This window comes from Xiphophorus couchianus, chromosome 17 (genome assembly GCF_001444195.1).
Source record: "Xiphophorus couchianus chromosome 17, X_couchianus-1.0, whole genome shotgun sequence".
NCBI lineage: Eukaryota > Metazoa > Chordata > Actinopteri > Cyprinodontiformes > Poeciliidae > Xiphophorus > Xiphophorus couchianus.
In genome coordinates this window covers 8,419,249-8,433,127 of record NC_040244.1, presented here as the reverse complement: position 1 = coordinate 8,433,127, position 13,879 = coordinate 8,419,249, and the positions used below count along the sequence as shown (strand labels likewise).

At 37.8% G+C, this 13,879-nt stretch overlaps 1 protein-coding gene and 1 long non-coding RNA gene across 4 annotated transcripts in view; one reads left to right on the top strand and one right to left on the bottom strand.

Annotated features, from left to right (window-relative positions):
* Positions 1-1,617: 1,617 nt before the first annotated feature.
* LOC114161236 (uncharacterized) overlaps positions 1,618-13,879 on the bottom strand; it is a 31,080-nt gene continuing 18,818 nt past the window's right edge. The window contains exons 4-5 of the long non-coding RNA XR_003598967.1: positions 2,669-3,156; positions 1,618-2,585 (exon numbers count right to left, since the gene is read on the bottom strand). This is a non-coding gene — a long non-coding RNA (uncharacterized LOC114161236). The remainder of the gene's footprint in view (positions 2,586-2,668; positions 3,157-13,879) is intronic.
* On the top strand, positions 5,274-10,167 carry rps16 (ribosomal protein S16). 3 transcript variants are annotated; one of them, XM_028044424.1, is made up of 6 exons: positions 5,274-5,278; positions 8,503-8,554; positions 9,225-9,326; positions 9,485-9,581; positions 9,661-9,708; positions 9,982-10,167. In XM_028044424.1, exons 2-6 carry the CDS (start codon positions 8,507-8,509, stop codon positions 10,125-10,127), a joined length of 441 nt encoding a protein of 146 aa, XP_027900225.1. In that variant the 5' UTR covers positions 5,274-5,278; positions 8,503-8,506; the 3' UTR covers positions 10,128-10,167. The 3 variants fall into 3 exon arrangements, with proteins under 3 accessions (XP_027900225.1, XP_027900224.1, XP_027900226.1); XM_028044423.1 differs by lacking the exon at positions 5,274-5,278 and adding an exon at positions 8,274-8,411; XM_028044425.1 differs by lacking the exon at positions 5,274-5,278 and having other exon boundaries at positions 8,497-8,558.

Sequence of the window (13,879 nt, the reverse complement as noted above, 5' to 3'; positions counted from 1 at the left end):
CAACCCCGTGGATGGTCAAGGTTTGTAAGTCTGAACAATTCATATCTTCAGGCCAATGGTCACAGATCGTCTCATCATTCTGTTACCAGGTGCCATACATCTTGTTCCTTTAATGTGTTAATCTCTCACAACCTTCATATTCCTAACACTTACTGAAAAGATATCATTGGGACTTCGTCAAAGCCAGCAACAATTAATGTCAGCTTAAAAGAACTACCCCCCAATACAATTGTAAAGGAAATTCAAAAGTACTTTATACCATGTGTCTTTAGCAATCAGCAGACAGCCATTAAATCTGCATTAGCTCTCTCTAGTTACACAGAAAATGACATCTGGCAAAGCTCCAACACCATACTTCAGAAAGAAGGCCTGAAGCAGCAGCTTTAAATAGATAAGCATTACTTGTGCTACTCAGCTGCAGTGAAACCACCCATATATGATTATAACCCTTTATGCAGCTATCTGGCAGTATTATCTGTACTAGCTACAGCAAACCTTTGCATGTGCTTCAGTATAAGTTTCAAGATAAACAGAAATGTATTCTATTTTGTCTCATTTAATAAGTGTTAAATATATCAATGTTTTTTCACAAGGTGAAAATCCCACTTCACTTTGTGTTGATTTTGAAACTGTGGTAAACAGAAATGAGCGAAAAGGTCAAGCTCCTTCAAAGTTCACATTCATTTCTACCATTTTCTTATAATTCTTATATTATAATTTGTACAAAACACGTTTGTCTTGTAGAAACTAGAGCTTGATTAGAGGGAGTCTTAAAAACTGGGTCAAGAAGGCAGCTGCCAATACATAATCCTCAATGAAAAGTTTATATTTTAACAAAGTGGATGAAGTCCTGGACACATTAGTGGCATTTATCACATTGGCTGACTGTAAATTTTGAGTCAGCAGTGTTATCAGTTAGGTGTCGACCTCACAAGAAGGTGTGGCAATGTTGCAGCTGACAAGGTGAGAAGTGACGCTATCACATATGGTATCTTTTAAAAGCTCCACTTTGGTCTTGCAACAAAGAGCAAGAGAATGGAGAGTTCTACAGGAGTGGAACCTAAACAGAAGGTGGACTGGGGAAAATTGAGGTGATTGAACAGAAATGACTTTGGGTCAATTTGGTCTTTTTGTAGCCTGTTTCCTACCTATGAAATGCCAATTCAATTTGTTTTAGTTTCTTATCTTTGTTGTTTTCTGTATATTCTCATTATATATTTCAGAGAAGGGCCCCTTAACTTGGAAGATCAGAACTAATTGTTATACTAGGCTAACAGTAAGCTGTAAAAGTTGATAATATGTTTTCTGAATGTTTTGCATTCCAGGACTAATTAAGTTCATCCACATATATGTTGTACATCTATTTGACTTATTCAACAAGTCACGATAATCACATGTATAAATAAACAGCATACGTCTAAAACTTTAATACATTCTTCTTATATTATTGATAAAAAACCACACCGACTCAATGACAATCTAAACTTTCTAATAATGGAATGGAACAAAAAATTATGAACTACTGAGTGACAGAAATCTTTATCAAAAACAAATTATGTTAAAGTTTGGTGCTATTTCCAGATATACATGTATAAATAAAATTGACCAAACCTTTTTATCAGAGTAGTGATGCTAAACAAATCCCAAATTCTTATTTTGACAGCCATTTTGACCAATAAACAAACAGAAAGAAACATAAAAAATGTTTTTGTTTGTTTCTTCCTATCTTGGATTTGATAGGAAGTCCAATAAAATATAAACAGCCGTATTGTTTTTAAAAGGTTGTGTGACATCATCATAACAACCTTCGGTGGAGGGCCGGTGCTAAAAATAGCAGAGAAGTCAAAGTGGTGGGACATATATGTCCATGAAGTGTGCAGTGAACATTCTCCAGATAACAGCAGATGGCTCTTAGAACACCACCATCAAGGTGTTGGTGTTCACCTGTAGAGAAGTGAAACTCTTCCAATATGGTTGCTGTATTCAACAAGGGGATGTTCATTTGAGCGTTTGTAAGCATAAAGTAAGCATGTGTGATCTTAATCACACGTTACTATGGGAAACAAAAATTGTTTCAACCTAGAGCAGCAGCTGTGCAAGAAGGATGTCCACCATAGTTACATCCCAGTGACTGACCATCAGTAGCTTTACTGTACAGTGCATTAGGAAAGTATTTAGAATCACCCATACAATGGGAATGTTTAGATCAAAGCACTCATTTGTTACAATGACTGCAGTTGGTTACACTCTTAACCAACTGAGAGTTACAAAAGACTACTTCTGCATCTCCTGTTGCTAAGGTGCTGCAGCATTTCTGCTTTTTGTGAACTTAACAGCAGCTCCATGTTTCTTTTAGAAACAAAAAGCTAACCTTAAAAAGATGGTTAAATAACACAGCATGAATACAGAATACAGTGAAAAATCCCCAAGTTCAGGAAATCCTGAGTTTCATAACAAGCTTTTCCCAGCTGATGACGGATGGAAGCCCTATTTCGGCTGAATGAAGTCATCATCGTCGTGTGTTTCGCTCATGTGCTTGATGAGCTTGGGCCAAGACTGGCTCTGCTGTTGGGCTTCTCCGCTTGCTGTGGGGAGGGAGGAAAAAGAAAAAAAAAAACATAAGGAGTGTGGGGGGGAGGACAGAGTCCACGACATCATCTCTCCAGACCTTTTATGGAGCTCTCCAGCGGAGGGCTAAGAGAGCTGGCCCACTTTCCCATCAGAGCTTCCCAGCCCCATCTCCTCTCCCTCAGGGACCCTGGAACACAGTGTGTCTGAGCAAAGAGATTCAGCGTGATAGGAAACACAATACAGATGTACTTCAAGGGCAAATAACTCAACTGATAAAGGGAAAGAGTGGTGATGCAAAATATGAGCAGGCATGACAAAGCTTGATCTAACGTCTGACAAGAAACCACAAGTTGTAACTTAGGGTTGTCATCGGTTTTTGACTTTAATTGAATCCTGATCATAGGCTGGAGGTCTGTCTTCCAGATCCCATCTAGTAGCGGGGTGGAGGGAAGAAGAGGATGAAGAATAAGACAGGCTTCGGTGCAATGATGATCCTCTAGATGTCATCCAGTCCTCACCCCACTGCTGTGCGTCATGCATGAACCCTGACCAGAGTCGACCCACACCCACAGACAAACACTCGCTCTGAAAGGGCAAGACAGAGAAAAATACGTAGAGGGGGATGAGACCGAGTTTGAGATGGAACAAGAGAAGAAGGAGAGTGATGAAGCAGATAATGTGGGCGAGCAAAACACGTGTGCATGTCAAAAAAGAGACAAAGAGATGGATAGAGGGGAAGTACCAGTGCTTGTGAGACAACATGAACGAGAAATGAAGAGGTTGTTCTGTTTGCAGATTTGGTCCAGCTCTGTTCCCAGATCAGCTGTTTGAATTCTGTTTTTTAAGAGAGGCCTTGAGCCCATCAACTTGCTCCATAAACAAAAGGCCTCTGAAATACGTAAAAGGGATTTTAGAGCAGCTGGATGTGGTTTGTTGTTGTGATAGTTAGATTTCAGTCCAGTCAGAACAGTCCATTCTAAATCTTTCTCACAAAACAAGAGCTATTTTTATAATAGGAAATGACATGCACATATAACCACAGAGGTTCATATGCACTTAAAACCTCTCTCTTTGCAGGAGGTTATGATGGTTGGAGATTTCTACCCTTCATATATTTTCTCATGTTGGTTTGAACACAAATGTTGCACCTTCAGTTGCTGTATCTGAAAAACTGAATCAGTGCCTGGCCTGTTTTGAAGTTGTTTGAAGGCACAGTAAATTTTATCTATGTAAACTTGTAAATTTGAAGAAAGGTATAAAAAAATTGCCTGAATAATTTTCTTTTGTATTATTCTGACAAAAAACGGTTATGTATCTTGTTTTTATATCTAATTCAAACTGCGCATTGTGTATGTTAGAACCTTTTCTGGCTAAACTTTTCCTGCTGGTAGAAGAGGCTGCAGCACTTGGCCATTACCTGACATTCAGACTCCAGAAGACCTCAGGGGAGCTGACAGATGACGGGACAGCTGCACGGTCTTTTGCTATGCGACAAATGTGAGCTAAAATAGCAAATTAATGAAACAGGCTCAAGTTCAGACTGGGGCTCAACAGCAGGCCATATTATTTTGCTCTGAGCTGTCAAACTGTTCAATAGACATCAATTTTAACAGCTGCTAAGGCATAATTATGCATGGTGGTAACTCTTAAATCTGTGAAAATGCTACAATTGCTGCATTGGTGGGCTATCTTTTAGTAAAAGGTTAAAATATCGCTCAAATAGTGTGAAGGATGCTAAACATGAACAAGCAGTTCACAGTTAAATAAAACAAGCCATTTATGGATTTTCATGCGAGGATATAAAAGGTAAGATCTGTTGTCATCCAATTCTCCTTCCTTGCAGATTTACGGCCCTCACAGCCGTTTCTCAGAGAAGACACTTTTCTGCCTCATGAACCCAGAACTGTTTCTCCCCCGTTGCCATGGCGTCCTCACCTCTGTGTACCTCACTAAACCTTCAGCCGCCCCGCCAGGCCTCACTGCCTACCGAGCTTAGCAGATCTTCTCCTTCCGCTCAGCAAAACTTCAGCTACCAGCAACCTCTTTTTCAGCTGCTGTGAGGCCTATTATGGTCAAATGAGACAGTATGGCTATCCGGGAACAGCATCTTCTGCACTGTAAATCTGAAAGTGTTGCCTCATGCTCAGGGTCCTGTGACAAGACAAGGTCCAGAGGTCGCGCCTCCAGGTGATGTGTTTCCATAGGCCCGTGGAAAGGAAATGCACATATATGGTGTGCTCTTTATTTATTGCCAGCTCTTTTACTGGATGAGCGCAGACTTTCTCCTCCTGCAAGCTCTGCAAGTCTCGTAAAGCCGCAAAGTCAGTTCTCTGTGCGAGATTTCGGTGTCTGATCTTTTTAAAATGCAACAATTTTTATCGACTGTATAAACAGAGAATAACCTGAAGAGTGGATGTGGAGTTTTCATCGTCTGTAAACCTTAAACCAGAACAACTCAAAAGCTGCAATCTCACAATGTAAATAGCAGAGAGCTCTGGACACTGTACAGATGAAGTTGACAGCTGGTAGGAGAAAAGGACTGTATGTTTTAGCAGGCTGCTGAACACAGCAGGAAGTCAGGAATGATACAGCAGCCTTAGCATGCCTACCATTCAGACAGTGATGGTGGTGGTCGACTGGTTTCCGACAGGTTTATGTGGAAGCTTATCAAACATTACTGGGTTCCCAGTTAGGGTTTCTTCCGTCTGTCTGACTCTTATGTAGATACTGGCAGTCTCGGTCCAAAGATACATCCTCTATGTTCATCTATTGGCTTGTAAACATTCATGCATGAACTGAAAAGGAAATAGCTAAGAAAAACGAGAGTTCAAGAAAAGAGCACATGGGATCCTCCTTATGATGACCCCACAAAGCCACAGAAAGGACAGAAAGGATCCACTTTTACTATTATTTATGCAGCATTTCTGTCTATATACTTTGGAAAGAAAGCTCAGCCTAGTGTCAAACCTGTGATTCGGGAGAAGCAGTACAGCTTTCGTTCTGGATCAGTGCACCAGACCTTTGAGGAGTTTACGACCATGTCCCCATCAGATATTTTGACAACAAGAAATTTTAAGATGGTTGCTATCAGAGTTTGTTGTCGAGTTTTAAGTGATGTTTGGCTATAAGAAAGGGCTGTCCTTTGTCAGCACAACTGTTTGTGGCATTCATGGACAGAATGTTAAGGCGTAGTCTTAGCAGGGAGGGAGTGTAGTTGTCAAAGCTCTTTACTTTTTGTAGATGATGTGGTTCTTTTGGTATCACAGTGGTCTTTCATTTCAGTCTCTCTTCCTCCCCAAAAAATCACTGACCCCCAGCTTGAATGACTACTGGCTGGTAGTACTCATCTCAATGTGGATAAAGCATTTTAAGATGGTCTGGAAACACTGTTAGTGGTGGTGATTTTCTTAACAGGAAGTGGAGCCCCAAGTCAAATTCTGCTTAAGGCCACATACAAGCTTGGCCCAGCCCTGCTTTATAGGCCTACGCTTGAGGCACATAAAGCCATATAAAGAAACAGGGAAAGGACAAGGACAGAGAGTTTAGCTGCTGAGCTTTCTCTGAATCAAATAAAAACAAAATATGTGCATGGAGCAACAAGAAAGTGCAGAAATCAAAATTGAAAGCGTTTTTTAACATTATTACCCATCCAGAGGAGGCCACTCTAGAAAGAGAGCAATCTCTGACAATAAAAGAAGCCAGGTGCCTGTTCACCCGTGGCTGACACCATAAACACCAGTCTCACCGCAGTAAATGTCAGACACAGGTAGGTACAACACAAATGACTCACTTCTCTGTATACAGATTCCCAAGATGCTGCCTGGCCCAACCAACCCACCGCCTCCAACAACAAGATTGTCCTGTTAGGCTGAAAAAGTTATTTTTGCGCTGAAACACAAAACACATCTTAAGAGAGATTATATATTAGAAATATGCTACTGTCACATTAATCAAATTTAAAGCAATCTTTATATATTGCCAGTTTATTTCTTTCCTGAGATACATAAAAGAGAGTTTGATGTCATACCTTACCTATGAAAAGCAGGAGGTCTTTCAAACATTGCCCATGTTTGTAGCTTGGATTTAGCCTTATAAAAAAATACAAATCTATTTTCATTTTTCTTTATTTAAACTTCTAAATTCCTCAGACACAGCATTGCACTCCTAGCACAGTTGGATCCTATGATTTCTGAAGGAAAACGTACTTAGGGAGGTATTAATTGTAACTGATGATGATTTATTCCAGGAAAATTATCTTGTTTTTGCCCAGTCTCATGCAAGCAAGCAAGCAAGCATGGTGTTCCACTTGAAACTGATTAGATTCAAGTAACCTACACTAGAGGGAGCTGTTGTCTTCTAAATTATGAGGCTAAGTTTAGACTGAGAACAATTTTATATGAACAAATCCTTATCAGCTGGTTATAGAAGCAAAGTGGAGCTTATCAATATTCTTAGAAACTTCTAGTTTAAGAAACTAATGTTGCTTTTTTCTGATAGCAAGTTGAACATTTTCCCTTGAACTGGCAGAAGACAAATGGACCGACTTTCTCTGTTGTTTGTTGCTTTGACAGTGATGTAACTTTTTTTAACATGGTGACACACAAGGGGAAATTATATCTGTTTCTGCACACCTTAAGGTTTTTAATGTACTATGCATAATCTAAATGGTTGGTGCAAAGAAAGGGTAACTGTGATGGCTAACAACATTTAAGATGTGATTTTTGTAGTCTGAGGTTCATAATTCATTGCTGTAAGCAGGGTCATGCGTGACTTTTAAATGTGGCGGTGCAGAAAGATTAAACAGAAGAGCCACAGAACATAAGCTTTAAAGATACTAAAATAAATAAATAAATAATCTCGCCATGCCTACTTTAATAAAAAAAAACATGCTAAAACAGTGTAAACTTTAATAGGTTGAATAATAAAATTATAGAAAATTGAATAGAATAGAATTAGAATAGAATTCAACTTTATTGTCATTGCACTGTCACAAGTACAAGCAACAAATGTACATACATTTTTACATAGATGTTATACTACCATTCTATTTAAATTGGTGTTCTCTTTAAATAATGTGCTGTTTTCCACCTGTCAGATTAATGATTTGTCCCCCTTTGCTGTTGTGTTAAGCACCTTCTCTCTCTGGTCAAATGTGGAATATTTTCACACACAGAAGAATGAAATGTATTATTTTATATAAATGCATCGAGTTGCAATTAGGTAAATTAATGAGCAATTACATTCTTATGATATAAGCCTGGCAAACTGAATAAAATAATCAAAATACCATTTCAGTATTATTTGGTCTATTTCAAATAAATGTGATGCTTAGTGTTATTTATTTATTTCTGCTTCATTCCACTATGTTTCAAATTTCACTATTTTCTAACAATCTTTTAAAATCAATCAATAAACCATATTTACATTTTCATTTAGAGGTCTGTGTACTTGCATCTGTTTACCACGTGCTCTATTAAAATCCCATAGAAACCAAACTTTAGTGTCTTACCGTATCTCCCTATAAAAATATGCAGTGATTATTTACGTTTTGATTACTTAATAAATAGAAAGTGAAGCTTTATTGAAAGATCTCTACGTATATATTTATGTTGTAATAACAGAAACCCCTTTGGAATAAAAAAAGAGTCGGCTCTTAAGACTGAAGCAGCCGAACAGCACAACCACAGAAACGAGGCGGAATTCCCAAATTACAAAAACGTAAAGTTAAAAGAACGGTCGAAAATCTACCCCAAAGCTCATTCAATTGTCGTGAAGTAGCCCCTGATGCTCGGCGTGTGAAACCCCATCGGCCTCTTCGTACAGCACCCTAGCTGAGAAAGGTGCGTTACTTCTATTGATCGCCCCTCAAGTCATAAAATATACTTTAATCTGTTGTTTTCTGAAGTGGGGTTTGTTTTGTTTATGTTTCAGAAACATGCCAGCGAAAGGTCCACTACAATCTGTCCAGGTTTTTGGACGTAAAGTAAGTATTTTACTGAATTTAACACACATGTGGTGTTGTAGCTATGCTTCCTCGCTAGCGGACTTGAGCTAACAGTATCAAACACTACCCTCGATTTACTAAGTATTCGCTGCTGTAATGTTGTTGATTTGTGCTCATATGTAACTAAAGACTTTTACGATAGTATTTATCAGTTAAAAGCTTCGTGCAGTGCCCACCTTAAACTATTGATTGACTGTCACAGGTCAACAAGGCTAGCTGTTTTAGCTTAGCTAGCCTTGTTTCAGGTTTTCCTGTAGCTTATAAAATCAGCGTGCACGAATCCACCTACGAATTGAAATGGTTATACTTGCTCTTATAACGTAAAAAATACATGTTTCATATTGTTAGCCTGAACGTGTAAGGGTAGTCTTTGAACAGTGCGAAGATATGTGGCAAAAGTGGTGTGAGTGGTCGATAGCTACCAATGCATTCCGCTTGTAAAGCTTATTAAATAATGTGTCAATTTGGTTTCTCCACAAACCAGAGACTTGAGCATTTTTGTTAAATATACTATATTTCAGTGAGACTGATGCACTTCTACTTTTGTATATATCTTTGGCAGCTAGATTATTATAGCTGACCATATTTTTGACCTGTTGACATAGTGATTTGCTACTAGATATCTGAATTCACTTGTTTGCTTTAACAGAAAACGGCCACAGCAGTCGCCCACTGCAAAAGGGGAAATGGCCTGATCAAGGTGAATGGCAGACCCCTGGAGATGGTGGAACCTGCCACACTCCAGTACAAGGTGAGAACCTCAGAGAATGGGCAGTTCATGTTCACAGCTTTACATTTTGTTACAGTGTGAGGAAATATTGATTTAAATTTGATTAACTCTTGAAATATTTGTAGAAAATGCTGTAATTTGTCTTTGTTCATTTAAAATATAATCTTTTTTATTTCTAGCTTTTGGAGCCTGTGCTGTTGCTTGGGAAGGAGCGTTTTGCTGGCGTTGACATCAGAGTCCGAGTGAAGGGTGGTGGACACGTTGCGCAGATCTATGGTAAGCATATCTCTGTAGTTCTTGAATGCTGTTCTTGCAGGTTATAAGACAATTTCTTTAATTTTTCTTTCTTTCACAGCCATCCGTCAAGCCATCTCCAAAGCCTTGGTTGCATACTACCAGAAGTGTATGTATTATTTTTTTGACTTTTTTTTTTTTATTACATTGCTGATCAGACAAGTTGCTCTTGTTTTAATAAGAATAGGAACATTCATTTAAAAACAGGAATGTGAATTAAACGTCTGTCCTGTTGAGGAAACTTATTGCTTGGGAAAATATATCTCTGCCGTAAGGATTTCAGCTGGTATCTCCGGCTGAAATCCAGTTAAATTATGCGTTTTACAACTTTATATACAGTTGTTTTAAATTTGTAAGCTGGAGTGTTTTTGCTTTGCCGCAGATGTTGACGAGGCCTCCAAGAAGGAGATCAAAGACATCCTGATCCAGTACGACAGGACCCTGCTGGTTGCTGATCCACGTCGCTGCGAGTCCAAGAAATTCGGTGGACCTGGAGCCCGTGCCCGCTACCAGAAGTCCTACCGTTAAGCGCTCTGTACATTTTCTTAATAAATTGGAGGAACATAAATGTTGGGAGTTTTTCTTAAGTCTTTGAATGATCTTCTCACTCCATTATGAAAAAGTAGGGTGGTCCAGTTCAGTTATGTCAGATTCATTATGTTTGCTAAAGAAACAGATGGAGCATAACTACAAGTATGTTACAGAGTCAATAGATCCACGTAGAAATGAACTCTAATAGAATGAAAAGTGTTTAACTCCAGTTTTAGAGGCAGAGTGGCTCAACTTTGGGGAGCAGGTTGAACACAAACCTTCATGTCTGAAAGCTCTGCTTCAGCAACAAACTGAGATCAGGCCATGTTCTTACAGCTCACATAAGGTTTTATATTTCAGAAGAAAATTAAACAGATTAAGTGGGAAAATGTATCTTATCTTTTGCTTGATTATTTTGTGGTTGGATAAGATCGATGCTTTTCAGCTAATCCTTAATATTTGGATTCAAAAACAAGAGTAGGCCATTGTAAATTAAGATGTAATCGTGTTAATGAAAAAGCTGAATTCAGTTTCTAAATCATATTACAGTACATAAAATCAGTCTTTTAGGACAGATCTACATAAATGATTTACAGATGCTGACCCTCAAGTTATGCTTTGCACAGTTTACCATCGTACATTTTCCTTCCACAGAACTTTCCAAACATATACTTGGGTACAGCATGTTGTAAATATCAATGACCTTTTGTGTCTCTGTGGAGTCCCAAAAAATGTTGCCCAACTGTCAAGTCAGCAGCCTTCACCATGATTATTTAAGCCACAGCATAACATTTCTATATAGGAGTCCTTTTTCAAACCAGCCTGATGTAATGTTTTTTTTTAATTCAGTATTTTTTTTTAGCTGTAAGCCACAGTCATCAAATAACACCTTAAATATATAACTTTGTGTATTTAACTTTTCAAAATTAGATTATTGAGGTGCATCTATATGTTGAAAGTCAGTTTTGGAACTATTCATGTTATAAAATATATCTGCAGCATATTTTATTTTAGAACTTGTAAAGTTAATCTGGTTAACTCAATACACTAAAAGAAACTTTAAGTTTGTTTTCAAGCTTTTATTGTTTGATTTTCTGATTGCATTCATGAGAAGATCTGAATATCTCTTCAGACCAATATAAAACGCATTTTTGATCCAGAAATATGGGCTTAATGAAAGTGTGTTTAATGTTGGCTTCAGGGTAATCGAAGTATGAAATCTTACATTAAAATATGACAGAATTTTTCCAATGATATTTGGAAAAATTCCAAATATTTTTGGAATTTGATATTTCCAATGCATACCTTTAGGATTTTTTTATCTGCAGTACAATAGGTATATATTATACATTTTTTGTTAATTATTTGCAAAGCAGAAATGAAATTGCAATGCAATTCTAGTTTTTATATTGTTAGAGTTCTGAATCTTACCAGCAGGGGGCAGTACACGGCAATGTAAAGATGTGATGTGAGCATTAAGAGTATTGCACATCTGGAAACCATTAGAAAATGTGTTCAGCTGGCTCCTCGCATCTATGAAAGGACAAATGCATGCATACTATTAATATATTTTTGTTCTATGTAGGTGAGAAAAATGCAAATAAATGTATTTGCTTGGTTTATTGGGTGATTTACAGGATAATGGATCCAAAGCTTTGCCGGTCTTTTCTTTCACTAGTCATTTTTAGTTCAAATTGTGGTTAATGTTTCTGTTTTACATTGTTATTTTTTATCTATTTTTTGATAAGACCAGAACCTCAGCTTAAGGTTAAATAAAAATCATGTAATTGAGGCAGTTTCACAGCAGCATATTAACTTATTCAGTTTTTAGGAAGACATGATCTGCCTTTGGTTAGAATTAGTGTGATGTTTTACTTAAAATCTTCCCATAATTGCAGCTGATGTGCGAGCCCACACTTCATCGCAAAAACAAATCCCAGGGAGGAGGGCTCGGGCCCAGATGTTGTTCGACTTTTCTGTCGGCCGCCTGCGTTAGCCGTTCCCACTCGGTGAGACTAGGCCTGTTTACGGCCCTCTAATAATCAACCCAGCAGGGAGAACCCCACTCCCCACTGCTACTGTTGTTTACTGCTGTTTACTTTCTGCCCCTGCTCGCTTTCATCACCCCTGAAGGCCGTAATGTTATGGAGGGGGACATTCTGCACCTGTGAAAATGGCTGCAGGAAACCAGGGCTGGGAGCAGACGGTAAATTGATGCAGCGTACCGCAGAACAAAAGGAAGGAAAAACTCCTCTGAGTCTTTGTTTTAGCACATTGTTGAGTCATTGAGGTAAAGAAAAGCTTCATTTCCAACAAACTTAATTATAAAACTGGAATAATCTAGGAGCTAAGGAAGAGCAGCTCCTTAGCTTATGTGACACGTTGCATGATGGAGTTATAAGACCATCATTCAGTGCTTTTTGTCAGGAGAGCAGAAACCATCCCACTCTGACCTTTTACAAGACGTTTACTCGCAGAAAATGTCAATATACAAGCTGAGCATGAAGCTCATTAAAATATCTCGCTCATCATGAAGATGTATAACTGCATAATTTATGAGTGTTTCACCCCGTATTTCTAAATGGACCTAATAATGAGTTGAAAACGACTGAGGAAATGTCTTGCTTAAGCTCCCAACAAAGAGTTTAACTTACAAGGCATTATGCCAATTGCTTATTTTTGAAAGAAATCAAATTGCAAGTTACAAGAAATGGAGAAAATGAAATAAAATATTAGTGTTGCAGACTAATAAAACATGCTGTTAACAATTAGAAAATTAAAGTAATTTGCATAAATTATTTTGGGTAGATGGGTAGTTTAACAGCTAAATTACTAATAAATAATTTAGATTCCAACTAGCTAACTTCCAGTTCACTAGAAATATGGGTTAAGAAAATCAGACAATACAAGATTTCAACAACAGCAGAAAGAAAACCCCACATATCTTATTTTCACAAACGAAGCTTCCTTTAGTCACAAACTGTTTAAAATGATCTGCAATCAATCTGATATAATTTAGTTCAGTGTTGTTTTTTCAGGTGGTTCTAAAGCTAAAGGCAATAAAATTGCTTTCTTGGGTTTCTTCTAATAAAGTTAAAAAGTTTCATAAATATCAAAATGTCTATCAGAATTTGTAGTAGACAGGTTTTTTGAAGAAAACAGAAGAACATGATAGCGGTATTGTTTTTGGTGGCTAATGGCTGGGCAGTTGCTGGATTCTCACAGAACTTAAAAATATTTTTTTATGTCTATTGTTTACTCAAAATGCTTCCAAATCATTTCAAAGTGTCCAAGGCTTCTTCAATGCTTGTGCTGCCGTCTTTCTTTGCCAACTCAATCAAATGGCTGAACAAATTTAAGGCTATTCTTTTTTTAAATCTAAAATTACACCATACCACCAATCTTAAAGTGTCCGGTTTTGCACAAGGCTCCATAATTGTAAATCTTTGCTAATGCCAACCAGTAGTGTGTCAGATAGTATTAATATTTCAGCTTACCACGCTGCATTTTCTTTAGAATGTTTTAGAAACTCTATACTGAAACATCCTGAAATAGGCAGGTTTTCCACAAATAATTTGGAATCATGTTCCACAGAAACATCCACATATAGATGCATCTGCAAATACTGAACTACGAATAGGCAGGGGTTCGTCTCTGTAATTCTTTTTATGCTTTTTTAGTTTTTGCTTATTGTGCTTACTTTGTGTTACGGTGGCCCAGAAGGTCAACAAACTGTAAAAGCCACAATG